The 26,508-nt window shown below is 42.5% G+C and overlaps 1 protein-coding gene across 11 annotated transcripts; it reads right to left on the reverse strand.

Moving 5' to 3' along the window:
* Positions 1-26,216, reverse strand: LOC139921017 (potassium voltage-gated channel subfamily KQT member 2-like). 11 transcript variants are annotated; one of them, XM_078288207.1, is made up of 20 exons: positions 25,918-26,216; positions 15,976-16,066; positions 15,628-15,754; positions 15,072-15,247; positions 13,727-13,852; positions 13,340-13,450; positions 10,532-10,627; positions 10,334-10,428; positions 9,399-9,458; positions 8,807-8,836; positions 7,931-7,984; positions 6,843-7,048; positions 5,838-5,885; positions 5,557-5,574; positions 4,648-4,753; positions 3,768-3,899; positions 2,971-3,021; positions 1,901-1,994; positions 1,115-1,288; positions 1-1,063 (listed from the first exon to the last, which is right to left on the reverse strand). In XM_078288207.1, the coding sequence occupies exons 1-20, from the start codon at positions 26,214-26,216 to the stop codon at positions 443-445; spliced, it is 2,715 nt and encodes a 904-aa protein (XP_078144333.1). In that variant the 3' UTR covers positions 1-442. The 11 variants fall into 11 exon arrangements, with proteins under 11 accessions (XP_078144333.1, XP_078144336.1, XP_078144330.1 ...); XM_078288210.1 differs by lacking the exons at positions 2,971-3,021; positions 7,931-7,984; XM_078288204.1 differs by lacking the exon at positions 7,931-7,984 and having other exon boundaries at positions 1-1,288; positions 2,953-3,021.
* Positions 26,217-26,508: the final 292 nt, after the last annotated feature.

The following is a 26,508-nucleotide window of genomic DNA, read 5'->3' on the forward strand; positions in this document are numbered from 1 at the left end:
AAAGTTCAAGTATATGTTCAATGCAAAATAATTTGGCATACATCACACTCTCATACCAAAGTAATATTTTAAAAACCTTTCATCACTAGTAAATACAACAGAAAACATTCCCAACCACGTTAAGGAGATGTCCCTAAAGCTTCTGGTGACTGGATCTTGATAGATACAATGCTAATGCAATTTAGCATTGTATCTGAACTGTCACAGCAAAAACAAAAAAGGTGATAAAGGGCGACCACTTTGTTTCGTTTAAGAACTTATTTTTACCATCTTCGACATTAAACAACGCATCATCATCCACTTAAGTCTGCGCTATGTAATAGCATTATGAGAAACAATAGTGACTCAGTTTGGCTATGGGGTATCAGCTTGATGCATTGGCAATCCAACCACCAGCTCCTTTGACAATGAGCCAGGTGGAGCAGGTAGAGTCACTCTTGACCTATTTGCGTCCCAGCCATCCCCTCTCTCCACAGGAAGCCTCTCCGGTGAAGGACAGAGGCGAGGGAGCGTACAGGTCGGAGTCTGTGTCTGATTCGCCCTCTGCTATGAAGGGTCTAACCCTGGCGCAGAGCGAAGGTCCGGCTCCGGCTTCGGTCCCTGCCGCGTTCCCCCCTCCAGAGCCTGCGAAGAAAGAAGGCCCGAAGAAGTCCTCCTTGGCCTGGGAGATGCTGAAGCCGCTGAAGGAGCGCTCCAGCTCCTCGTGGTCCACGGAGGGGATGGAGAGCGACGTGTCGCTCTCCATGGCCGTCGTGTCCCGCTGGCCCCTCTGCCTCCTGTGGCGCCTCCTGCTCTGGGAGCGGTTGTCTCGGCCGCTGCCGCCCGGGCCGGAGGTGGAGCGGTCGTAGAGCGGGGCGGGTGGAGGGGGCAGGCGGAACAGGGAGGGCGAATGGTCGCCACTGCCCCCGATGGGCGAGGGGGTGTTGGCCACGCTGCTGTTCCAGGCCGGTTGGCTGAGTGGGTGATGCAGCTGGTGCTGCCAGGAGGTGGAGGGCCGGCCGTGGCTGCCGGAGGGAGTGCCCGCCGATCCGGCCACGGACACGCCCAGCAAGGGGTCTTTCTTCTCCAGAGACCCTTCGGAGCACACCACTTCCGCGGCCGAGCAGGTCTTCACCTCCTTTTCTTCTTTCACCTCCTCCTTCCCCTCCTTCTCCTCTGGGCTGTGGTACGGCGGGGCGGGATACGGCTCTTTGGAGTTGAAGAAGGCCTCTGTCTCAGAGTGGGGGATGCCCATGCGCTGCACATACACATTGACCAGGAAATCAAGCTTCCTGTCCATGCAGCACACCTACAGGGAAACAAACCACAGAATGAAAACACACTGCTTGTCAGGAAAAGTAAATCACAGACACTAATCTAATGATTTGACATCAGTGGAAACCAACTTAAAGTGATGTTGAACTTTGGTAGTACCTTGGGTTGTGTAACTTCCTGGCCATGATATAACCCCAAAATAGACGATTATCTGTAATTGCTGCGCGAGGGGACTGGTTAATTGCGTTATTTTTCTTTCTCCATTCACTGCCATTGTATGGCAGAACAGGTCTGAAAATCACACTTCTAGCACATAAACAAACGTGAACAAAGCAGATTCTGACAATACAGGCTTATACAAAAACTAGTCATGTTGCTCATTTGTGGTTAAGTGAATTGCTTTCTTTATGTTTATTAACCTTTCAGTTGTGTCACACCAAAATCCAGAAACTTATGCCGATGGAACGAAGAAATTAGCATGTTTACCAATAATTGTAGATAGGCGAAAAAAGTGGGAGACAGGACTTTGACAAAGCAGATTCTTCCAATGTCACTTTTGTTTCGACGATTTTGGGGTACTACCAAAGTTCAACATCACTTTAAAGGACTTTCATCTACCAGAGTTGACTGAGAAACACATTCTTACCTGTTTTTCCACTTTCACCAGACGTCCCATCATGCTCTGGTCGTCCACAGTCTCTCCTTCAGGTTTAGGACCCTTACCAACTATCTGGTCAACTCTAGCGTTTGAGAAAGGCAATATCTGAGATTTTAAAAAAAACACTCTGCCCTGCCACATCAACCTTTTTTGTAAACTTAAAAAGATTTTAGGTCATATGATGCCATAATGTGAGCAACTTTCACATGGAGAAAGAAATATTTAACAATCTACAAATAAAAAAAAAATGTTGTTGAATGAATGTAATGATGGCTTAACACTTTCTGAGAAGAAAAAGAGGATTTCCTGACAAAGTGTTGATTTTCGATGTGCAGGTGAGCAGTGTGGATGCATGCTTTATGTGATCAAGCATCATTCTTCATACAGAAAGAAAAAAAAAACACTGTCAATAGAGGGGACATTTTGTCAAATGCATCTCATGCTTTCGTTATGCTTCATGCTTCATTTCCATTGCATCCTACTGGGGGAGCTCTCCCTTTCTCTCTCCAATATGAGAGCAAGCATACAGTCATCTAGCACTGTCAAACCCCTGTTGAGTGCGGCTACATGACGCGGCTCATTAGCATAAGTGTTTGGGACGTCTCACACTATATGTTTTGCCTTTTCTTTTGAGTGGCTGGAATATACAGAGTGGATAGCTTACTGAAAAGAGCAACTGTTCCACATATATCAACCCATTTTGATTGATTTAATGTTCAAGTATAATTTGGACACAATGGGAAAGATTTTCACTCGGCCACACCATTCCCAACCCACTTATTCATTCAGACTCCAGAATCCAGAACCAACATTAAGCAGCAAATATGCATTCAGATTCATTCTGTTGGATCATGAACGTCTCATTCAAAGAAATATGAAATCTCACACATTGGTCATGTCACGTGGCTTGAACTCAAAAGGGGTTCTGTCAATCAAAACAATAGGGTAGCATGGTACCACTTCAACATTGGGACTATGATGTAAGTAGCATAATGCCGGTAAAATGGTTATTATATAGAGGTGCAGTCTATTGACCTAACCTAGGACCTTCAGTAGACTTCTTATGGCGAGGTGTTGATGGGGGAGGGGGCCCCACAATCATATCTATCCTGGCGAGGCACACAGAGACGATATGAGTGCAATGCAAATTGAAGCAACAACATGGGAATCACATCAACTATGGAAAATAAATATATATAATATAAATCAATATATTCCACGCACATGAGACATACAGCGATTCTGACTTGCTATGTGGATGAAAGTGTATACACACAGTATGCATTTCATTGTGGGAATATATTTATTCTGTGTGTTAGACCTCAAGTTATCAGAACATGTGTGGGGCTTACTTGTGGAAGACAGACCGATATAGCAAACAATGCCAATTTTACAACACTGTTATATCTAGAATGAATTTTTGAGGCGTACGTAGCTGGAGGGTTGGATCACAATATGTAGATAAAGCTCACTGAAATAAAACAGAAGCCTGAATACAACACATGTAGTTGGACAAATGAAACAGGCAATTCAATGATTTGTCTCAACATGTGTGTATCCAGTGACACCACAAACACTGATATCTAATCTCAAATGTAATCAAAGAAATCAGCCTCTTCAGTTGGGAGAAACATGAAAATGCTTAAGCCTTGAACAACGCCATACATATCATTATGAAAAATATTCTACACTATATGCAGCATGGTGTTTGATGTTTAACCTCACAAATAGTGAGTGATGATGTGTTACAAGTGTACACTAGTGAAAGCTGGAGTGCAACACGTGAGATATCCTGAAAAGGGGTGTGGCTTGGGCTAACACAGCTGCAGATACAGTATAGAGAATGTGCACTTGCCTGGACTGCAGGTTCTTGATGCGAGAGAGCATATCCAGGTGGCCGGCGGAGTACTGCTCGATCACATCCATCACATCGTAAGGCCGCAGGCTCTCTTTGAACCTCCGCTTTGACACCATGAACTTCATGATGCTGAGGGGAAGACAGCTCACTTTCAAATGTGACACACAGTGACGTGAAATCAGGGTGACGTTATACAGGGTTGGGGTCAAGTCATGAATGAACTCAGGAGTTCCAATTCACCTGAGGAATTGGAATTGGAATTTTAGAAAACCTACCAGAAACGGTATAGGAATTGAATTGGAATTTCAGGAAGTTGAATTTAATTCAATGAAATTGCATGTTTTTTTTTTTTTTTTCTTACCACATATCTGAGATTACACATAGTGCTATATATTATAAATACTGAATATCATAAAATGTTAATGGTACCTTTTGGGTAGTATTTGATGCATAACGTGTAATTGTAATATATACATTATGATTGAATGTATTTGATTTAACTATTTAACTTATTTGATTCATAATGATTATGATTTATAATGTTTAGCAAGACAAGACAAACTCTCTTAGAAGTGGAATTTCATTGAATTTAATGGAATTCAATTCAGTTCTGTTTCCTTAGAGCTGGGTGCAATTCCAATTCCAATTCATCAATGGCCCCAACTCTGGTGTTATATATTAGATGCAAATTAATGTGTGTTTTCTTTGGCCAAGTGATACTCTAAAAGACTATCAGAGCTAATAAACATTGCACCATAAATGGCCACAGCATAAAGAAAAGTCATAAACACAGACCATAAGTGCCTATTTGTCTCTGTACCACAAGCTTGCATGGGCTAAATAAACATAAAGATTGGATAGAAAACCTAACTCTTACCAGATTGCCCTTATTGTGACCTTCAAGCCTGGTGATAATTCTTGAGTGAGAAACTCACAGTGGCAACTCTTATCATCGCCTATGTCCTCTCCCGGGAGGCTGGCCTCTGCAGAACAAAGACAAGGACACTCTTAAAGCGGAATTCATTGGCCTCCACACCACTAGCGTCAACAGCAGAAGCAAAGCAAAATTGTTGTGTACGGTCTTTTTAGCTTCAAAGGTGCAAAATTCAGTTACCAAGTTGGTTTCAAGCCAGTTAGCCAGTTTGTGACCGTAGCATTGGTTGGGACTGAGGGGGCTTTGTGGAACAACAGAAAAGACTGGGTGCAGAACTGAAGGATAGTGCTGATCGGTTCCAGCTTTACAGAAACTTTTGATGACAAGTACTCTCTTCCCAACACCAATTACAGTCTACATTAGCATCTTAGCTAGCAGGTTTAGCTGGTCTGTGGGTGATAAATTGTGAAGCATATCGCATACAGGCAAGAGTGTCTAGGCATTGTTGATCAGGAATGCTATCAGAGTCAGGTAGGGGAAGTGAGGTCTCTTCATGCAAGGTAAAGTGAGGCTTTTGGACATTTTTGTCACTTTTCTATTTTCTTGGCACCACTTGACTTGAACCCACTATTAGCTTGGCCTACCGCTGATATACTGTAGCAGGAATACTTATCATGAATTGTGTCGAGTTGAAAGATCCTAATAGTTACTGGTTGTTAGCTACAGTTGCATTAGCAAAACATGCTGTTCATGTCAAGAAACTCCTAGTATCCCAATACAAAGGGTTCATGTCAAGTGAGCAAAATTCAGCGGATCTAGGCATGCATGGTTCCCACACTGGTGAAGGTGACTTGCTGTCTTTGGATTTTTTCCCCCATAGAAGCCAACCAACAAAATATCCCAATGTCTTACTTATTAAACCTTGAATTGCTGCAAAGAGAGAGAGAGGAGAGACATGGAAAGAGATTTGTTATGGATTCTAGCATGATGACAATGGCAGACAAATCAATTCCAAACATGGGAACTTATGGAGTCCACTGCATGGTTTCTGGTTCATGTTTGAAAGGGCTGGTCTCTCTTCTCTTAAGTTTACATTTACTGACTGTATATATGACATAACTGTAAAATGTGCATCTAGACATTCAAATCGTACAGTAACTAAATTGAAGACATGTCATGATGACTTGTCTAACCTGGAGAACTCTTCCGTCCAAAGTCTTCGTCCTGCATTTCAATCAGCACTTTAACATGCCATGAAGCGGAGGAAGAAAAACAACTAATGAGAATTGGTTTAAATAGTCAAAAGAAAAAAGGCAAAGAGATGGTGAAGGAGAGAATTATATTTGTCGATAGTGATACAGTGGCCTGGATGATATATGGATGTAGCTGGGCTGTCTAGCAATAAATGATGGCTGGAGATCGACATCCGGATCGATCGATCTCTAACTCCCCAGCAGAATACTGAAATGTCGGCCGAGGGAAAAGCGTCCTCGTCTTCCTCGCACGTCGGAATACGTGCAGGAAAAACTATAGTAGATGCTTTGCAACATTATCTGCATGTGCACAGTCTGCAACATGAGTGCATCTTCCGCTTGATTGTAATTAAGTGCCATCAACACCATCCTTCTAAAAACACACAGTTAGCAAGTTGTTGGGGTGAGAGCTGGCATGGAGCCATTGAGTACACTTCATCCTTCCACATCTACTGAATTTGGAGCTGAGGAATAGATCTGGTGTCAACAAAGTGAATGCTAGAAGTAAAGCTACTGTACCTAACCTTATTAATTAACAGTAGCAGCATAGACAACTTGTGAGTCATCTGAATGCTAACAGAGTAGGCTTAAAGAGCTGCTAATCCTAAAAGAATTTCATCGGTTAGGGTTTCAATGGAGAATTTTTGTGTCCCATGATGGTCTAAATGCTGTTTCAGAGGCTTTTCCACCCTGATAAGAATAAAATTCTGCAGGAAAGACTGAATCCTTGGAAGGCATGAAAATAGTCAAATTTAAAGATATTGCATAGTAGCACGAAATATTCGCCTATCAGCAGTTTCAATCCAAAAGTATTGTCATCGTTACTGGCCTTCAAAAGCCCATACCGGTCAAACCCTGGTCTGTAGATACTCTGTCACTCATTATTAAGCTGATCAGATAGTGTACTGTAATGTAGGTGGCAATTCAAGTGTGGAATTCCCTCACCCTCTGAGTTTTGGCGCGAGGTGCTACCTCGCACTCGGAAGGCGTGCTTGGGCCCTCGGTTCTTCTCATTAAAGCTGCTGCTCTTGGTGACCTTGCTGGGGCTTCCCTCGGCCCCGTCCTCTGCCCTGGGAGACTGGGCCTTCCCTTTGGCAACGAGAGTCTTGGAAGGACTGGGGAACACCTTGTCCTTCAAGCTGGCCTTCCGGCTACAGGGAACCAGGAAGCACAGCAGTGAGTGAGCAGGTAATAAGAAACGCTTGTCTCTCATTCACTGTTAAATAGCATTGTAGAACTGTCTGTAACTAAATGTTGTCTTCAGATTATCCTAATGCTGCAGTAAAGGCTAATCTTGGGTAGTGGTAATGTTCAACACTGATGCAATAGTAAATCTTACCTCGGTAGAAACGTAAAATGGGCAGCGGAAGGAGCCATGTCCATGTACGAACACAGTAGAGCATTCAGTGGATCAGGCAAGCAGCGGGAAGCAACAAGCAAGCATGCATGGGAAGCACAGTGACACTGCACGCCTCAAAAGGAAGAGCTGTGGTCTCGCTCTATGCAAAAAGTAAACACAAATCGTGCAAAAAAAGATTCACCATCATTTGCTCCACCTGATACACGGGAATCGCTCAAAGGAAATGTATGGTTAGGTACTCAGCAATATGCATCTTGTCTGCTGAACAGAAGTTTACAGGAGCTAACTGGGCAAAAAAGGCAGCAAGCAAATCAACTGCATAAAGACATTACTAAACAGAAACCATAAATCAACTGTGACAGGGCGATAAACAAAGATGTCCACCTGAGTTTTCTCGGAAATAAGGCAAGAGGTGTGGTGTTTATTTCTAGCACAATATTTGCTTGGTAGACATAATAGAATACTATACTCTAAAAACCTAGTGGCGGTTCTCAGTATCAAAGAAAGATTTTCTAGCTCAAGTGAGTGATAGACTGTCTAAGAATGGCCTAATTCTGTGCTTTCTCTACTGGGCTTTACTTCTTCGGACGTGGGAAAGGAGGTGGGAATGGAAGGTGACACACAGACTGAAATACTTGCAGTGCGGTTGTTAGTATCTGTGCAGCAACTATACCTAATGGTTCTTGGACAGCACCCACAAAGTCTGTCTCTGTGTGCATTTTCATTACTGGAGTGGTGGGCAGTAGAGGAGACACAAGAGATAGAATAGCAGTGGATCAAGTGAGTGCCTTCGTCAAATGAAAGAGCAGTGGATAAAGTGAGTGCCTTTGACAAATAAAATAGCAGTGTATGTCATACTGTGATGCCAGTAACACTTTATAATAGCTAGGTCTTGTAATTCATTTGTAAGCCCTTAGCCAATCAGCAATCAATACTACTAAATGATATTGGTTGTGCATGCCCTTTATGTTACTTTTCACATTGTTTAAATGGTTTTAAATGCCTACTAATGATTGCAAATATTCATTAATGATTGGTCAATAGTCAAGTAGGTCAACAAATAATTTGCAAATGGCTTATAAAGGACTAAGTCACCATAAAGTGTTACCACATTGTCAAAAATATTCACTTGGTTCTTTTGTCAGAAACAGGCTGATGTGGTCATGAACATTTTTCCAGAAGTGATGTTGAAAGCTACAGTATCAAAGAACAGCTTATCAGTGAATATTTAATAACGCTGTAAGTTGGTAGTCAGGCCAAAGTGAGCTGATCTTTGAGCATCAATGTGGGCAAATGCAGCATGACCGTTCTTGAAGGAGGCACTTAACACACAGCCATATCCATGTCTGACACACGTGAAGAGGGAGCATCAGCAGATCCTCTGACTCCTGGACTTACGGGAACCCCTCACACACACACACACACATACGCACGTACACACACATGCACACACTCCCCCAAGAAGAGTGCCTCAGCAGCAGCTAAGAGCTTAATTGAAGAGAAGCCAAAGGGGAGGTGAAGAGTGATAGAGACCAAACAGATCACAGACCTGGGAGAGGTTTCTGTCTGAGACTCCTTCCTGTGAGGTAGCACCCACACACACACAAAGTTAGACAATGTAATGCAATCATTCATTACGTGTCACCATGTAGCACCCATCACCAGAGCGAATGGTTAAAAAGGCCAACATTGCTGCAGGCCTTCCAGCTAAGGATGGATTAGAATCAAGGATCACTTATCAAGCAATAAGGAGCAAAAAAGGTCAAGATGAAATGTCAAGTCAAGTTGCTGGACTGTTACTGCTGCTGCAAATCTGTTTCAAGCTATTATGGAGAAAAGTATTTCAAATTCAGGCAACAATGTAGTCTGTTAAATCATTACATCATCATCATCATCCTTATAATCACCATCATCATCTTTCTCCTTATATTCATCATCATCATTATCTATCTACTTATAATCATCAGAATCATCATTCTTATCATCAGCATCCCAACATCATCATCATCATCATCATCCTTCTTACAATCATCAGCATCATCATCCTTATCATCAGTATCCCTACATCATCATCAGTATCATGAGATCATAGTCATACCACCCCATCACCAACTTAGTCATCTTTATTGTCGTATTCATACCTGAATGACTTGCCCTTCAGATTCCTCAGCAGGTCCAGTTGATTCAGCGGTGGAATCAGTCTGGGAAAAACAGACCGTTTTCTCAATCCATCAAGTCCATTTCACCATCTCGCCGCTGAAAGGCTAGAGCTCGCCTTTGGGCCTTTTAAAGCTAATTACATCCGCCAAGGAGGTTATGTTTTCGGTGCCCTTTGTTTGTTTGTTTGTCTGTTAGCAGGATTACGGAAAAACTACTGGCCCGATTTTCATGAAACTTTGTGGAAGGGTGTAGCATGGGCCAAGGAAGAACCCATTACATTTTGGAGCGGATCCGGATCCAACTCACGAACAAGCAATAATAGCACGAACCTTGGCGGAGGTCTGTGCTCTCCGAGTGCCCTTCTAGTTACATTTAGTTTAGTGGTCGTCTAGTCTCCAAGCCATCCACCTTTCCCCTCAAATTACCACTGGAACGAAACCCAACATGAAACCACTTCCAAATAGAATAGGCAAGCGGCGCTCCGACGATGCACTTGTAAAAGCATAAAAGGCAGAAATCTGCTTTGTGAAAGCCAAGCAGCTTATTTGCTGCATCCACATACTTGGACGGCAAAATAAGTGGCTAATCTTTCAGAGTAGCTACTGGCACTATTTGTCTTCTGAATGCCTTTTCAAAAAGGGCTCTGGTGTCGCTGCTAAGGCACCACCAGCACCCTTTCTCAAAATTACCCCTATTAGAGCTAAAAGTGAAAAGTCATACCAGTCTGTGTTTGTTAGATGGACTTTGGAATACAATAAGATGAGGATATTCTGTAGTTCTGGCTGAATCAGGGTCATTTTTCCAACTGGCTCCCCAACGTAAGCAAGATGGCAGAATACGATATGGGAAAACAGTGGTATTTACTGGACATGATGAATAATGGGACGTATTATTTAATTCCGGTTTGGTCAGTTACCTGTACATTGGAACAGCTACTGTCTGCTCATAGAACTCCCAAGTGCACAGTAGATCTGTACGGGAGAGGTTGGTCGCATAAAACCTCCAAGCGCCCTGGTTGGAGATATAAAAAGTCTGGTTAGCTATTTGTCAGGAGCACAAAACAGAGATTATCTCCACTAGATTGCTCTGTACAGTATGTTGCTGATGTATCTACCTGGATGAGGCCTGCTGCAGGGTTGCGTCTCTTCTCAAAGTGTTTCTGCCTGTGCTGCTCTTGGACTTTCAGGGCAAAGCCAGAACCCAGGATGCCCTGTGTGAGGGTGAGGGTAACACAGAGAGGCCATAAGATTAAAGGGGCATTAAGTGATCTGTGACCTTTATCGGCCTCTATTGGCAACCACTAGGAATTGCAACATCAGCAGAAGTAGTCTCCTCCTACACAAGTCTCTGGCACAGTCTCCCCCCCCCCCCCCCCCCCCCCACCTCTCCTGACCTTGAGGTGCTATGGCCTGTAATTGACACTTACAATAAAGTCACATTTTCACAACAGAAAAGAGTAAGCTAGCTAATTAGAGCAGAGATCCAGCAGAAACATCTAGTGAAGAGGTAATATATCACCATGCTGAATACTAGAATAATGATACTGCTTTGTCATCTGATTTATTTGGCTTGAGAACAAGCTTCCCTGATGAAGGCCAGGAGGCCACAACATGTTGGTTCAATGTTTTTAATACTCCAAGCCATGTAACCAATAAAGGCTTTTTAACTTTTGGAAAGAGACAGTGCCATTTTTTTTGGCATTTCCTTTTGATGATCTTTCTATGCATATTCTGTGGATTTTTCCCAATTGTTGTTCTTTCTCACTGAATTGACACCCACTTCCAAAGAGCACCCATCCATCCCACACTGAGGACCCACCGCAGCGCTCCTCACCTTCTGTAGTTGCTTAAGGCTTTTTAGCCTGCGGAGGTGACGTGTTACAACACCGGTCACTCACTAAGCTACACAGTCTGCCATAATTGAGCAATTGAAAATGCCAATGGTGTTTCGAAATGCCAATGGGCGAGGAGTACCGGTCAGAAAGTGAGTTTTGAAAGCCAGAAATCTCAGCACCTGGCAAAGTAATAGAGTCATTCGTATTAAACAACAACCCTATCACCGCCCGCAGATTTATTATGATCATTCTGTGCTATGGGGCAGAAAAAAATCAGACTTATTGCCCCTTTAAATGAGATGGCAGTAGTTGTAAGGTTAGAGAAGGAGGACTGTTAAATCTCTGGACTGGGTGTGAAAAAACTAGGCAGAGAAAGTGAATATATAATGCTATTGCCTCCTTCAAAAACTACCATTAAGGTGCCTTTGAGCAAGGCAACCAATTGCTCCAGTGAGCTGCTACTAGTGAATGTGTCTAAATGAATATGAGACAGGATGATGCTGAAAAAGAATGTGCTTAGCAACCCCTCCCTGGATAAATAAAGGTTAAAAAAGAAAAAAAGAAGTGTATATTGTGTATGAAAACTTATCATCTGAGTGTCTGGCCTCTTCATACTCTAATGAAGACAGTTTAATGAAGATAGTTTAGATTAAAAGAGAGATTCAAAACTGAAAATATGGCAAAAACAAATTTTCATATTTAATTTCAGATGGGACTTTCTGCCAAGCCTATAAGCAATAGAAATGTGAGAAAAAATAATGATTTCTTCCCAGCCCATTAGAAGTCAAAATGTGAAAGAAAATAGTGACTGCTTTCCTATTAACTAAACGCTAATGCAGCAGTCTACAGTAATCTTGTCCTCAGGTGACCCCTATGTGCGGCTGACAGAAGATGCAGATTGGACAGTGTCCCAAACTCTCCTGCACCAGACCAGAGCCGCTTACCCAAAGCTTACTGCTGACATCTTCAGATCTGAAACCCTGAACACTGAAGAGCCACTGACAAACACATCAGTGTGCGTATGTACAAGCTCATGGGACGAGAACATTCTCAATGTAAAGGGGGACTTCAGAACAGATAGCGGCGTTTTTGTCTCTTTAGAGGACTCTTTCAGCTTACAGCTAGGATCTAAGTACTGTGGAGGACAAATGTAATGTAACAGAATGGCTCACTAAGAGCACTTGCCTTTCTGAGTGCATTACTGTGACTAAAACAGCATCATCCAAGGCTGTAACATTATTAGGTGGCTGAGGTGCGTAATGGCACGTACCGCACACCCCCCTCCCATATATTCCTTCTCTACTTCCAATGGCAATGTTCCTTTCTGTTTAAAAAGACAATTTTCTACTTTTTCTCTCACTCTTTCTTTACGAAGCACCCCTCTATAATACATAATCATTCTAGGGACCCAGAAGTATTTGTTCCATGTATTGACTAATTAGCACTATAGCTTTAACTCTTGCTCTCCTTTCTATTGCTCCTCTGTATCGTTGATTGCTATAACCCCATAGTGATTCAACCTGTAGCCAGTTCATGAAAGCTTTTTACATTTGTTGTTCCAAACACCAGGTGTCTGGAAGGTCTTTCCCGGGAAAAACAAAGGGAAGCCTCTGCACACCTATGGAGCAGGTGACAGGTGCGCAGGAAACACCTGAAAAGAAGAAAAAAACCCTGCAGGTGCTGACTGTGCGGGAGTTTTTACTTCTTGTCAGGTCTTTCCTGGGAAAAATTATCCAGTGCACAGACTGTGATGTGTTTTACATTTCCAGGTAGTTTGGAATATACAGAAGAAGAACTAGGCAGTTAGCATGAGCAGTGATAGCCACCATGACTGAACAGACAAAGATGGAGACAAAATTAAAAAAAAAAACACCTCAAGCACTTAGCAACAAAGGTGGACAACAAAAATGTGAATCTCGCAGATTAGCACTTTAATCTTTCTACTGTTGTTCTGGGAAAGAGCATCTGCCAAATGTCTAAAATGTAAATGTAACTCAGTGAATATCCTAACCATAAATCTATAAAAACAATTCCTATACAGAAATAACGCTGGGTTCAAATGTAGCCCTGATCAGCACCCAAACTTACAGCGGGAAGTGCGAAGAAGGCCACTCCGATCATGCTGAATGCAGCAGCCAGCAAGCGTCCATTCCAGGTCTTGGGAACCTTGTCACCATACCCAATGGTGGTTAGAGTGATCTATTGAAAGGATGAATCAAAATCACTACTTGATTGTAGTGCAGTGTAGTATTGGTTGTAGAAAATGAGAAAATGAGAGGTAACTAGTTATAGATATTTTGTGGTGGAAGTAAAGAATGGAGGACATAATGGAAAATTGGTGCAATAACATTACAGTATAATAGTTTGACCCTTTTTCAGTGCAAGAAAGTTGATATTGTAGACCTTAGTACTCTCAAGAATCAGACAAGTCACTGAGAATTGTTTGCCCTTTACAATTAAAACAGTCGGTCTCACCAGCCCCCACCAAAGAGCATCGGCGTAGGTCTCAAATTCCTGATTCGAGTCCTTTTCCACAGAGTAGACCAGGAAAGAAGCCAGGATGAGGCACAGGAAGCCTATGTACCATGCAGTGATGAGCTCCTACAGGGAAAAACACAATGCAATAAGGGTCGGAGAATTCAAAGTAATAAAGTAAACGAATAAACAATTCTGGAACAATATTGGATATAATTATGTGAACTGGAAGCCCTCTGCCGCATGGCACACAGAGTATTAAGCAAAAATCTGTTCTCCGAAAATCTAATTTCCTTTTGCCCCCCTCCCACCCTCTCTCCCTCTCACACACCACACACAACCACATGTAGTGTCGCAGTTGCTATTTTTCCACAACATATTTGTCTCCAGGCTCTGATGGAAGCACAGTTGGCATCAGTACTGAACCCTGCCTATTTCAAATCTCATCTAAACAAAACCATTGCGTCACAAATCGTCTATAAACCACGGCTGGTTCCATCATGGTGGTACATCAGAAAATTGGCTGTACGGAAATAATGGTTAAATATAAAATAACCGGGCTATAAAAAGAGAGATACTTGAAAAATATTATTGTGGTGTTGGTATAGGTCAATTAATGTTTTAAGTAAAAGGGAATAGCCTGATAAGGTAATTTGTTTCCAAATTTAGATAGGCGGATACATTTGCCTTCAACTCTAACAACCTGTGTTCAATTCTTATCTGCTTATCTTATCTTATGTGAGGATGTTTTCTACTATGAGTGAAGTTTTTCTTTTTTTAACCATGACCAAAACTTTACTTTAACCTTTACCAAATAGTTTTAGTTGCCTAAGCATAAGCAAAGTTTGTTGACTAACCCTAACCTTAACCAAAGTTGTTTTACTTGCTTAACCTTAACCATTCGCTAACATTTTCACATGGCAAACAGGAGAAAATGTCAATTGTGCAAATGTGCTATTGTCATGTAATCCATATTCGTGGTGGAGGAACGTATTATCTTCACATTATTTGTGTCCACAACATGCGTTTCAGAGTTTGTGCTCATTTCATGAAATTTTATGAGACGATGACGATGAGATGTGAGCTAGCTAACTAGCAGGCTAATTTAGCAAAGCTAGAGTGCACAGCAGATGTGTTGACGACAAGACAGTGATGGTTAGCTAGCTAACAAGCTGACAAACACAAAATCAGTCAGATGTATCTCTTGAATTCTGTTGAGATGGCCAAGTCATACGTTTAGAGATACTAAACTGTTTACACGAGCTGAGGACCTCTACTATGGCCACCAGAGCGTGTGTTACGTCACTTACTTGCCCCCTCCTCTCCCCCCCATGTGAAAGGTCACCTTGCTGTGTGCGTAGACTACAGATCCCAGGAGCTTCCAGGTGCCTCCACGACGGTCCATACGCAGCATGCGGAGGATCTGGAGGAATCTCAGACTCCTGATGGCCGAGGTGGCAAACACGTTGCCCTGAGATCCGGCCGCCAGCACCGATACTGAGGCAATCAGCACCATAATGTCTGATGAGAGATAAGAGAGAAGCAACATCACAAAATAGCACACAGATGGCAGTTAGGGGAAAGCTAGAAATGTCCCTCCTATTTCTTTGGTCAAATCAGCTTCAATCAACACTTGCTTGCTTTGAAGTTTCACAATTTTGCTGATGTTTCCATAGCTATTAAAAGAGAACCAAACCACTCACTTCAGTTTCACCTTGTTTTAAGACTAACCTCAAGCCAAAGAATACAGAAAATCACATGAAAGCATAACAGAAATCCTTGCAGGAATGTGACTGGGCTGTACTCACCTTCATAGAGTGTGTGAGGGAGAGAGAAAGCAAGGTGAGAGTCGGGTGAGAGTAATGACACCCTACAGGTACAAGTTGCCCTGGTTTCCTCACCTATGACACAGAAGGGCTTTCTGGCAAATTTCAACCTCCCTCGCCATCCTCTGTATCGGCAGCAGCAGCCAGCAGCCCATAGCCTCACGATGTACTCCACTCCAAAGACAACGATGGTCACGATTTCCTGGGGAACAAGCCAAAATGGTGGGGTTACCCTCTACTGCACCACTGGGCATGGCTGCTCATTATATTGTAGTAAGACTCTGGGTGAGTATCAAATTTCCCCAAAGATTTGTCTTAACTACTACTTGTAAAAAGACTACATCAAGCAGCTCAAATGGTTCAATGAGCGTTGAACTTAAATTAAACGGAATAAAGGGCTACAGATTTTATGCAAATACATACCAGGATGTACAAGGCACTCTCTGAGCTATTTTTGAACTCTTTGATGGTGGCAAAGACTGACAGTATGAGACAGGAGAAGACCAAGAGGAATCTGAAAGAGATATGAGAGAGCACAAACACATTGATTGCTTCTTCTATCTAAAGTGTGTCAACATGTCAAACTAAGTCCCAGATTTAATAGCATGTACAGTACATCTAACCAAACAGCTGGCTTGATGTCATACCTGGCAACTTTTCCCCAGCTGCGCTATACTATAAAGAACAACTGCCATCTGTTCATGAATTTCTAAAGCCAAAGTGGGTACAGTAGGGGTTTGAGCGTATAATGAATGCTAAGGACACCGGGGCTTGGTGGTGGCCTCATCAGAGGAATCCACGCCCGATTGCATAAAGTCGATGTCAACATCTGTTAGAGTGAGTTAGTGAGAGAGTGAGAGAGTAAGTGAATGAGTGAGAGCAAAGAAGGAAGAAAGAAAGGAAGGAAGGAAGGCAGGCAGGCAAATGGACTCATTTGAAAACTTATGTTGTTCCCTGAATGATTCTGATTAATCTAATTCACTCACATCCGCCAGGAAAATAATTTAAAGCTGCTATATGAGAAAGCTCAAGTGAGTGTACACCAAGCGTACTATGTTTGCACACAACTGTACAGTAGAGTACAGTAGAATGTGGAGCCAAATCAACTAATGTCGCCATCAGCCCGCCTCCGTGTGCCAGAACTCGTTAGATGGACAGTATGTATCGGCTCTGTCGGTCAGTAGCTCCTCTCTGGAGGCACAAACACTTTGCCTGTTGACCTCCTCCCTTCAGTCTGAGCCTCTTATATGGGGCAGGACAGCGATGCCTTCTGAAGAAGTCATCAGTGACATAGTTGTTAACATCTTTGAACATGAGATGGGGGAAACAGGAAACCAACTGCATTGAGCTTTGACTTGATGAAGATGGCAGTTTATGGCAGAGGCTAATATAGTAGGTCTTGTTCAGACTACAGCAAACTAAACATCTCCTAAGTCGGGTGGAAATCTAATCTACGATCAATAAAATCTGTGATATCATTTTGATAAAATAGAAAAGTGATGGTCGATGTTTTGAGTAGACTGATGTCATTCCAGGAGAGATTGAGGAGATGTGGCCGGAAAATTGCGACAGGTCTTTTATTCGATTGGCTGAGAACATCAGGCGAGCACTTCATAGCACGGAAGCTTTAATAGAATGAATTAGCATGCGATTTGAGCAGGAAGAGGGAGAGAGGCTTGTCAAACAGTTGGAGCAGTCCTCGGGGATTTTCTTTAGAAGAGATCTTCTGGATGGGGTCCAATGCAGAGCTAATGGAGAAGGCCTAGTGAAACCTAATACTGGAACAGTGGGGGATTTTAGCAGAAGCTATCAGAGGCAGGGGCAAGCGGAATTAATCATTGCATAGAGATACTGGGAAAAGACAGCGAAGACCTCCTTAGCACAATATGAGACGTTACACTCTCAACCTCTCACACTACGCTAAAGTGATGGAATTTACCAATATACAGGATCAAATGTAACTATCCCTTGTGCGATGAGATGAGGGCATGCGTAAAAAACAGATGAAAAAAGAAGGGTAAGCAAGAAGTCACTGGTGTAATCAAGTTCAATTAAAGTCGACTCCCATCACAGATGTTAGGTTGAGTTCGGCTCATAATGAGTGGGCAACCATCCCAGGACCATCCGCTCTCAACACTGATAAAACCGACACTTACTTACCTTCGACTTACACTGCGCTGACAGTGCATTCACACTTTAGCCCACAACATCTCACCCAGTAATTTCCAACCTCACCATCAGTTTCAACAACAGGCTAAAGGGAAGGCTGATTCTTCTGGCTTGAAATAGTCTGTTAAGCAATTCAGAGGTATCATTACATCAGCAAAAAATAGTAAAAAATAATAACACCAGGAACTGCAGACAAAGTATGACTAACCACTGCTGCAATATCTATGCCATCATATGATAAATTTAGGCTCCTATCTTAGTCGTGAGATGCATTTCCATATTTTGGGCCCAGAGCCACTGGCTGCTCTGTTTGTTTGCCTCTGAAGCAGCCGTTATGGCCTTTAAAAAATCCCTTCACGTCAGAAATTGGGCTCCAGCAACAGGAGCAGAGGAGCAGCCACAGAAATGTTCTGATGAAGGCCTTCTTGGCCGAAACATCATGTTTTTAATATTCTCTTGTTAAATAGACATTTCTTTTCATGGAGAGAGTGTGGCGCCTATCCATTTGTATTTAAATAAGCCCTTATCAAATTCCTTACTCCCTGGGTAAGTTATTTGTACATGTGGCTCCATAGCATCCAATTTCCATCCTGGCTTTCCAGCCCTTCTGTTTTGATTTAAACCCTCAGTTACTGCTGCCCGACACTTGGCCATACTACCAAATATTTCTACTAAGTTATTGTGTTTGAACATGGAGGACATTTAGGGTCTTCACCTAGCCACTGGTTGAGGTTTTGGGGTGATGGCAGCACATCATCAGTTGCTCTGATGATGAACCTAATCCTAGATGCCTCCATATTCCAAAGTTCTTTAGAGCTGAAGTTCGTCCATCCATTGCGTGAGGCTAGCTTGAGAGACTGTTTTGGCTTCCTGCTAGCAAGGTATTTGCTCTCCTACTAATTTCTTCTTTTTAATGGCTGTTCCTTTGTTCCATGCAGGTTTGCTTGCACCAAGGCTTCCATGGTCCTGTTGCACTTGCCCTACCGTATCCCTATGTCTAAGTGCACAACTGTGCTTGCTGAACTGCTTCTTTAGGGGTTGAGTTGCTAGAGTAGGAGCTACATTTATTGTTGTTTAGACTCTGTCAGCATCAACTCCAGTCTCTCTGAGTCTATAAAGTTCAGGTTATACCATCTTTCGAAGCTGCTGACAGACCGCTCTGATATATTTGGAATTACCTCTTCATCAATATAGATTTGGTCTGTCAGTTTCCCCTGAACAGAAGAAATGCTTTTTGATTAGCATGCGTTAGCTTTCTTCCTGACCCATTCTAAGTCAGCTCAGTTTGGCAAGCAGTCTTTTTTGTACAGCTGCTTTAGGCATAGTTGTCAAATCATCTAGATGTGCCCCGAATGGCAAAAGGTGAAGGTGTTAAGGGGGGGATTACGCACTCTGCCATGCTGTGGAAAATTCCAATGTTGTGAAGCATATATGTAGGTCTTGAAATTAGCTTGGACCAGATTTGATGCTCTTTGGTACTCTAAAGAAATGGAATGCTACCCACAGAGTCAATTACATTTTCCAGGAACAGAAATACAACATGGGGATCCCTCTTCTGTTGTTTGTTTAGCTGAGTTAATTTGCTGCCAAGTCATGCTTTTGTACACTAAGCACCCTGAGAAGCCTTGTATTCCTGTTTTTTCCGATATTCAATCAGTCAGTCAGGAGTCAGACACTTCACTCTTTGTTAGGGTTCACAGCACTTGTGAAACTCATTTTCTACTAATAGTAGTAGACTTTATTTATTCCCTGTGGGGAAATCAACTCTGTTGTTTATTAAGCAATAAAACTTCCATTGCTGTGAAATTTTAACTCTCAGAGTCCTCTTCTTATATTCAGAAAGCTCTAGTCCATCTACTCTATCTTGATGACTCGTGTCAACATGTATGCTATTGGAAATGCATATTGTATCTACCAACAAGCAACAAGGACTTTTTGGTCACATTTCACAGCAATGTGTTTTTAATGTGTTTTAGCCAGCTTGCTTTCACTTGCAAATCCACAAATGCACCATGGGACTGTACAAAATCAGGACTTACTTGCACTGATGTGATGTGAGACTTAGTTTGTTCCTAATAATAGTACAACTAGTAATTTGACAACCTCTGCACCATTACACTAAAGAAATATCTAGACGGTCAATTAAATCCATATAAACCCAGGCGATGAGGGGGAAACACATTACATTCAATCATGTTAACACTTTAATCAAACTTCCACCTCTCATTATCCACAGTACCGAGAGGATTGTGGGCATTTACAAAACAGATAGTTTCAGTCCTCAGTTCTGACTGACTGAGCTGCACTGGACAATGTAAAATACCAAATAAACAAACACCTGTGATCATGTAACAGTTAATTTAGATAATAATGCGTTAACCAAAAATCACACTGGTACTACGTGTCACTGAGCAACCATGTTGTATAGCTACTCTTCAAGAACTACATAGCTTGGCAAAAGAGAAACATTCATTATTATTATTTAATTATTATCAATTAAAAATAAAAGATTTATTTGCATTCTTTGATTTTTAATGTAATGGTGAGTTACAGCTGTTTTTTGAAAGCAATAAGCCAGTCACTGTAGTGTTTTACAGTGATTTTAGAACAGCTAGGAGAGTGTTACGCAACACCAACACAACAATGCATCTTAGCTGTTCTTAAATCGGGTTTGCTTAAGTAAACATAAGCAATAAAATGAAATGTGGAGGAAGAAGCTGGCTGGCTTTAAGTGTAATTGGACGTCAGTTTATGCAGCACCCCTGGCCTGCCCCTGCCAAGCTCATCAGTAGCCTCTAATGAGGACACTTGCTAATGAAGGGGGTGAACACAACTTGCCTCCTGAAGCAGCCGAACAATTAGCTTCCAGATCAACTCGCCTATATCCTTCCATGGAGTCAGCGGATAAGTGCAGAGGCATCATCAAAAGACTGTGATGTCTAAAGACTCTTTTATACCTCTCCATTATGTACAGCTATAACAGTCTATGGAGGCGATCACACATAGGGGGCTATCATGGTCAAATATACATGAAGTCCTGTAGAGAGCAATACAGTAGACCAGTGGTTCTCAACGTGGGGTCCGGGGACCACCAGCAAATTGATGAATTGTTGAACTTCAGCATTATTTCATTTACAAGAAGTTAACACAATTAGAGAATGTAGAAGAATGACTGTTTTGATCATAGTTTCTCTGTTATCTCTCTACCTGCAATACAGATAGTCATGGAATTCTGGACGAAATCACATCTAACAATAAAAATATTCTCAGATTTGGGTCCGAGAGACAAACTCTCATGAAATGGAAGTCTGTGGCTCTAATGTGGACTAAATTAGGGGTCTTTGATATGAAAAAGGTTGAGAATCACTGCAGTATGCAATACACAGGAGCTGACAGCATTGCAAGTATGCTACAAACTGTCCAATTGAATAAAGCAGTTAATCTTCTATATAGTCTCAATGACATTTTAATAAAGAGCTTTGTTTTCACCAATGTATATCTTTAGACCTGGGAATGAACATAAAACAATATCCTGTATTAAATTGCTAATTAATTAAATTGCTACTCCAATATAAGTCAAATTGACCCTGTATTATTACATTATTATTCCAGACTGGTGTTCATTTGTGATATTGGCCCAATAACAGAAGGATGGATTGCTTCTGATTATATGCAGTTGGATGCACATTTCAATGAAACTCTTGATATAACAACATTGTGACGCACATAGTAGACTGGACACACACACACAAACAATAGAGCTCAATTTCCACACCATCTAATTTGGACCGCCACTTTTAGCCCCGCCACCCAATCAGAGCGAAAATCACATTCCTCTTGGATTTGCCACAGCCTCTGGGAACTAGATACCGATCCACTTGTTGCCGGAGAGGTCTAGACAGCATTTGTTGAAACGTGACTATCGATCAATCAAGATGAGGGGGCAGTTCTTGGAAGCAGGAAAAGCCTGCATTTCCCCCCCCCGAGCTTCAGATAAAGAAACATTGATTTGCCCCGCTCAGCAAGAGATTGCCCATCCAGACTCAGCCTTTCAAGCTAAATTTGGACTGCGACGAACCTGAGGAGAGCGACGGAGGAAAAAGGGGGATTTTCACTAAGCAAATTGTGCCTGTGAAGACCATGTGCCAGCACTGCGGCTTTCGCTCTGTGGGCTCCTCTGGGGAAGTTGAGGACGGTGATGATGACTTTCTGGAGCGCTCATCTGGTGTACAATAAAGACACGAGGAGGCCCGCTAACGGAGCTAACTGCTGTCAGCGTGCTGCTTATGAGTCACTGAGGAACCTGGCTCTGAATGCAAAGCAGTTTGAAGAAGTTTGCGGCCACTCAAGGTTTTTGGAAAGGTTTGCCAAAAGCTTTTATTAAGGACTCCTCACTTATATTTCAGGTTTAAGTATGCTTTTCAACAAAAGCAAAACATAAATCTGCCAAGCTCCCATGCTAAAATAATGGCCCTTGTAGCATTAGAGGGGTCAACCCAAGTTAAAGCTATCACATGATTACATGATTATTAACTGTACATGAAATAAGAGATAGAAGATGAACTAAGACTAAAGACAGGTTGCAAGAGTTATGGGAGAGAAGCCAGTTACAGTGGTTCCATAAACCACAACAGAGATCAAAGTTAGTTTGCATTGCTTATGTGGTGTGAAGTGGCACAATCAGTTCATGTGAATATCCTGAACTAAAAATTGTCTATATTGCTGACAGCATGTTTACATTTTAGAAGATTGAACAGCAGGCATTATAGACCAACTGCATTACACTATCTTACAGGTTTAGTTTTATTACCATTATTATTTGTAATATTCATTGTAAGTGGATAGATTTGAAAAGATGTATTGGTGCCATTTGGAAATTGAAGAGAAGACAGAGGGGCTTGTTGTTGTTGTTTTTTTATTGTTTCTTTTAGCTTGTTAGCAGACCCAAGAGATGGCAGAAAGAACACAATAACACAAAAATTGTGTGTATATATTTTCATGTATTTGAGAAAAACTGGATTTTGTGCTACTGACTTTTCAATGTAAAATAGCTCTCTAGAAAAGTTGTCATGTAGTTAGCTGGCTCTGCCACAAATGTGCCCATCACTACATTTACACTTAAACCAAAGTATGGACAATGTCTCTCAGTGAAGACAAAATGAGACATTGTGTCAACATCATGGAAGGAAACCTCTCCTCTCTCATAATCCAAAAATACTCCAGCTTTATGGGGCTTCTCATCCAGGGGCAGTGGGCTACAATCTCATTCCCATCCATTAACCCCATTGTCCAATATCCAGTTACAGCATAAATATTCCCTTCCTAGTCTTCCACTTCACTTGCACCTCACAGCAGAACTCTCTTCTCCTACAACATGGATCACATCTCACTGGGTTGTCAGCCAACATCTGTTGCCTCTGACTTATTTCTTCCCCAGTTTATCTTTAACTTAGTCTGGATTTACTCAAAGTAGTGCTGCAGAATGGTGAAGAACTGGACCACGTCCCCAATCTGTCTCTCTGAATCTCTTCAATAAAGTTCTACAAAAAACCAGTATCCTCTTTCACCTTCTGCATTGGCTGATTGATCATTGTCTGAACTCTTGTTATGCGTTCTCCAAGGTCTTGCCCTCCTCTCTTTGCACTCTTCTTCACTAGTTCCAGTCTGATGTGTCCTGTTTTCCATTCTGGTGCAGAAGTGACACACTTTGCAGAAGCATTTAATGTTTCTTGCACAGCTTGTATCTATGTGTGTAGCTTAGTATCGCTGCAAATATCACAGGCTATATCTCATAGCTTACTAAGTTAGGATGCCAGGTTGTTCCTCAGCTAGTCGAGACTTTCTGACAAATTTGCTATTTCAGCAATGAAAGTGTTGACATAGAGATCTGGTGTCTGAGTCTTTTTGCATATTGGACATTGACACAGGTCAGTATTGGCCTGCCTTACAGAAGTTGTGTCTACGAGGAATGCTGACAGACTGCAACTGTTCTTGCCTTTGCTGTTGTAAGCAGACAGACAAACTGTAAAATGTCTCTTCACAGTTCCCTCTTTCACTTCGTAGAAATGTTCAAACACAGGCACGGCGTGTTGGATTTTTTGCAGGACACTTAAGATGCGGATCCAAAGCAATATCCTTGACTGGAAATCTACTCCTTGAAAAATGAGGTACGCTCTGCAAGTTTGGGATGTTTTATGGACAAGCCCTCTCACGTTTGTCTCCCTGCTTTGACTGTTGTTGGAACGCTGACAGAACAGAAGGGGGCGGATGGCCTTGCTCAGAGACAGATAGATAGGTAGGTAGAGAGAGAGAGAGAGAGAGAGAGAGAGAGAGAGAGTGCTCTGCACATAAGTACTCATGTTCCACCTATCGATCATTCACACATGCATTACAAATCCGACCATGATATAAATCTCCTGCCTCACAACATAGGATACCAATCAAGAAGCAATAGCTATTGCCTAAACATGGCAACAGTGTCTATCTTTACTTTTGGAGTGGAGATAAGGAAAATGAGGGGAAGGAAGAAGGGGAACGATTTGACTGAAGTCAGCACATGATAGTTTTATAAATCAGCTGGCTGGAAGTAAAGACAAGAGTTGGGAGATTAAATGAAGTGTGGTGGCAATGAATTATGTATAGAGCAGACACAAATGGAATGGAGGCAGAGTCGTGGTTACTCTGTATGCAGATGCTCCTTTGCAGGGTGGATGGCATGTTATGAACACAGTCACTCAAGTTACTTAGGATACGCCTGCATTTAACACTATAGATCTGTCCTGGTGGCTTTCAAGATGGTCACGTGTTTTCTTGGATCAGATTTCTTTCTGACACTAATGCACATCTTGCCTTTGATAGGATTCTGGTTTAAGACAACACATATGCTGATGACCATGGCTCCAAATTCTGTATTATCCTATGACTGTGGTAGATTCAGGCCAACAGCATTGGTCAGTGATGGTTCCCAAAAAGCAAATCGGTGTGTGAAGGAGGAGCTGAGTTTTAATGGGTTGCTGTAGTATTCAATTAATATTTAAAGGGAACCCAGAGGGCCTGTGTGAGTGTGTGCAGCTTCACATTAAAGCACATGCTTACTTCTGGGCAATCCAACCGTCTCAGGGGGGCCGACATGCTGTGTATGAATTCCTTAACGCTGTGCCCATTTCAACTCCACACCAACTGTAATAACCAGCTTCTTTTACATCAGAAGGATAACCTGTCTGAGGCATATAGTGGAGGGTAAACCCACTAAAAACACTGTTTATCCACCTTTTTTTTGGCAGAATAGAGTTTACCCACCTTCCATCTTTGAACTAACTTCATAGCATGCAACATAAACTGATGTGACTTACATATGAGGGTATCTAAGAGGGTCTTTTAAGGAAATAGCAAGCAAAAATGAATGCTTTTCCCAAAATATAATAGATTTTTGCTGACATTGGTGGCTGTTTGCCTCATGATGACATAGATCACCAACCTTTTTATCATCACACCGCACCATCATACCATCAGGCATTAACTCTTGCATGACTCAGACAATGACTTGATCGCACTACACCAAACACACTGGCTGTATCAACCCACCTGAACGCTGATTTTTTATTGAGTTTTTTGCAACTAGACAGTCTTGTCGATAACTGTAACAGCCAGAAGACTTTCCTTCATTACACAGAGGCATGCAGTGGGACTCCAGCGCACACTGGGCGATGCATGACTGCAACGGCAATTAGTGAAAGTACTGACGCGGCGCGGAGCTGTCCACAGACCACGGTGCTGAAACCACATCGCACAGCACTGCCGCAACATATGGCGATAGACTACTAATCAAACTGAGTATCAATGAAAATCAATGGCGTGTGAAATAAAGGCCCATGTCAGATGTGGGCTATGGCCTACATCATCCAAAAAAACCAGTTTTAAAAAGCGACCGACGCATCATTGTCAATATGAAATAAGAGTTGCTATTGGTTATAGCCTATTATGAGTTATTGCAAGGAGTTATGCGGGAAAAGTGATAATATCCCACCCATATTCAGGCTATAGAGGTTTATAGGCAACATGCTTAACCCTTACACACCATGACCATCAATGTAGAACACCCGACACCCCCAGAAAACTCCACAACACCCAAAAATAACCGCGGCACAGTCAACAGCGACGACAGCATCAACATGCCTAAAGAAAACCCGCACTTACACATAAGCGTGGTAGATGAACGCCCATCCCCGCGGTCTCTCCAGCGCATTATAGAGGAAATTCTGGAGTTTCCGATAGCTGGCATTTTTCTTGGACGGTCGGGGTCTGCCGGCGGAGACGCTGGACCTCGGTCTGCTGAGGATGCCGCTCCGCTTGGTGCTCTCCGAGCCCGCAATGAGCAGCGCCCCGTCCCTGTTGGATTCGGGAGCGCCGGGGTCCAAGCCGACGAAGCCGACTTTGTGCTTCTTCTCTCCGGCTTGAGTTGGGTAAACCCCGCCGTTGAGAGATTTCTGCACCATTCTAAAGTCGACACGACTCTGAGCGAGAGTTTTCCGTGCCCTTGCCGCGGGGATGCATCACCGGCGAGGGGTGTGTGCTGCTGGTGAATGCAGTCGGTGTCGGACTCCCCTCGAAAAAGCAATTGCAATAACCGTGCGAAACTGCAATATGGAAGCTTTTACCTTAGCCCCGTCCGGCCGTTTGACACACACAGCGAGGGGGGAAATGCACCTGATTTTCACTCTAATCACCGAGAATTATAGCTGCATTTATTTAGAATGGCCCAGACATCTTGACTAATAATGCCAAGTT

Source organism: Centroberyx gerrardi, chromosome 14, assembly GCF_048128805.1.
Source record: "Centroberyx gerrardi isolate f3 chromosome 14, fCenGer3.hap1.cur.20231027, whole genome shotgun sequence".
NCBI classification, from domain to species: domain Eukaryota; kingdom Metazoa; phylum Chordata; class Actinopteri; order Beryciformes; family Berycidae; genus Centroberyx; species Centroberyx gerrardi.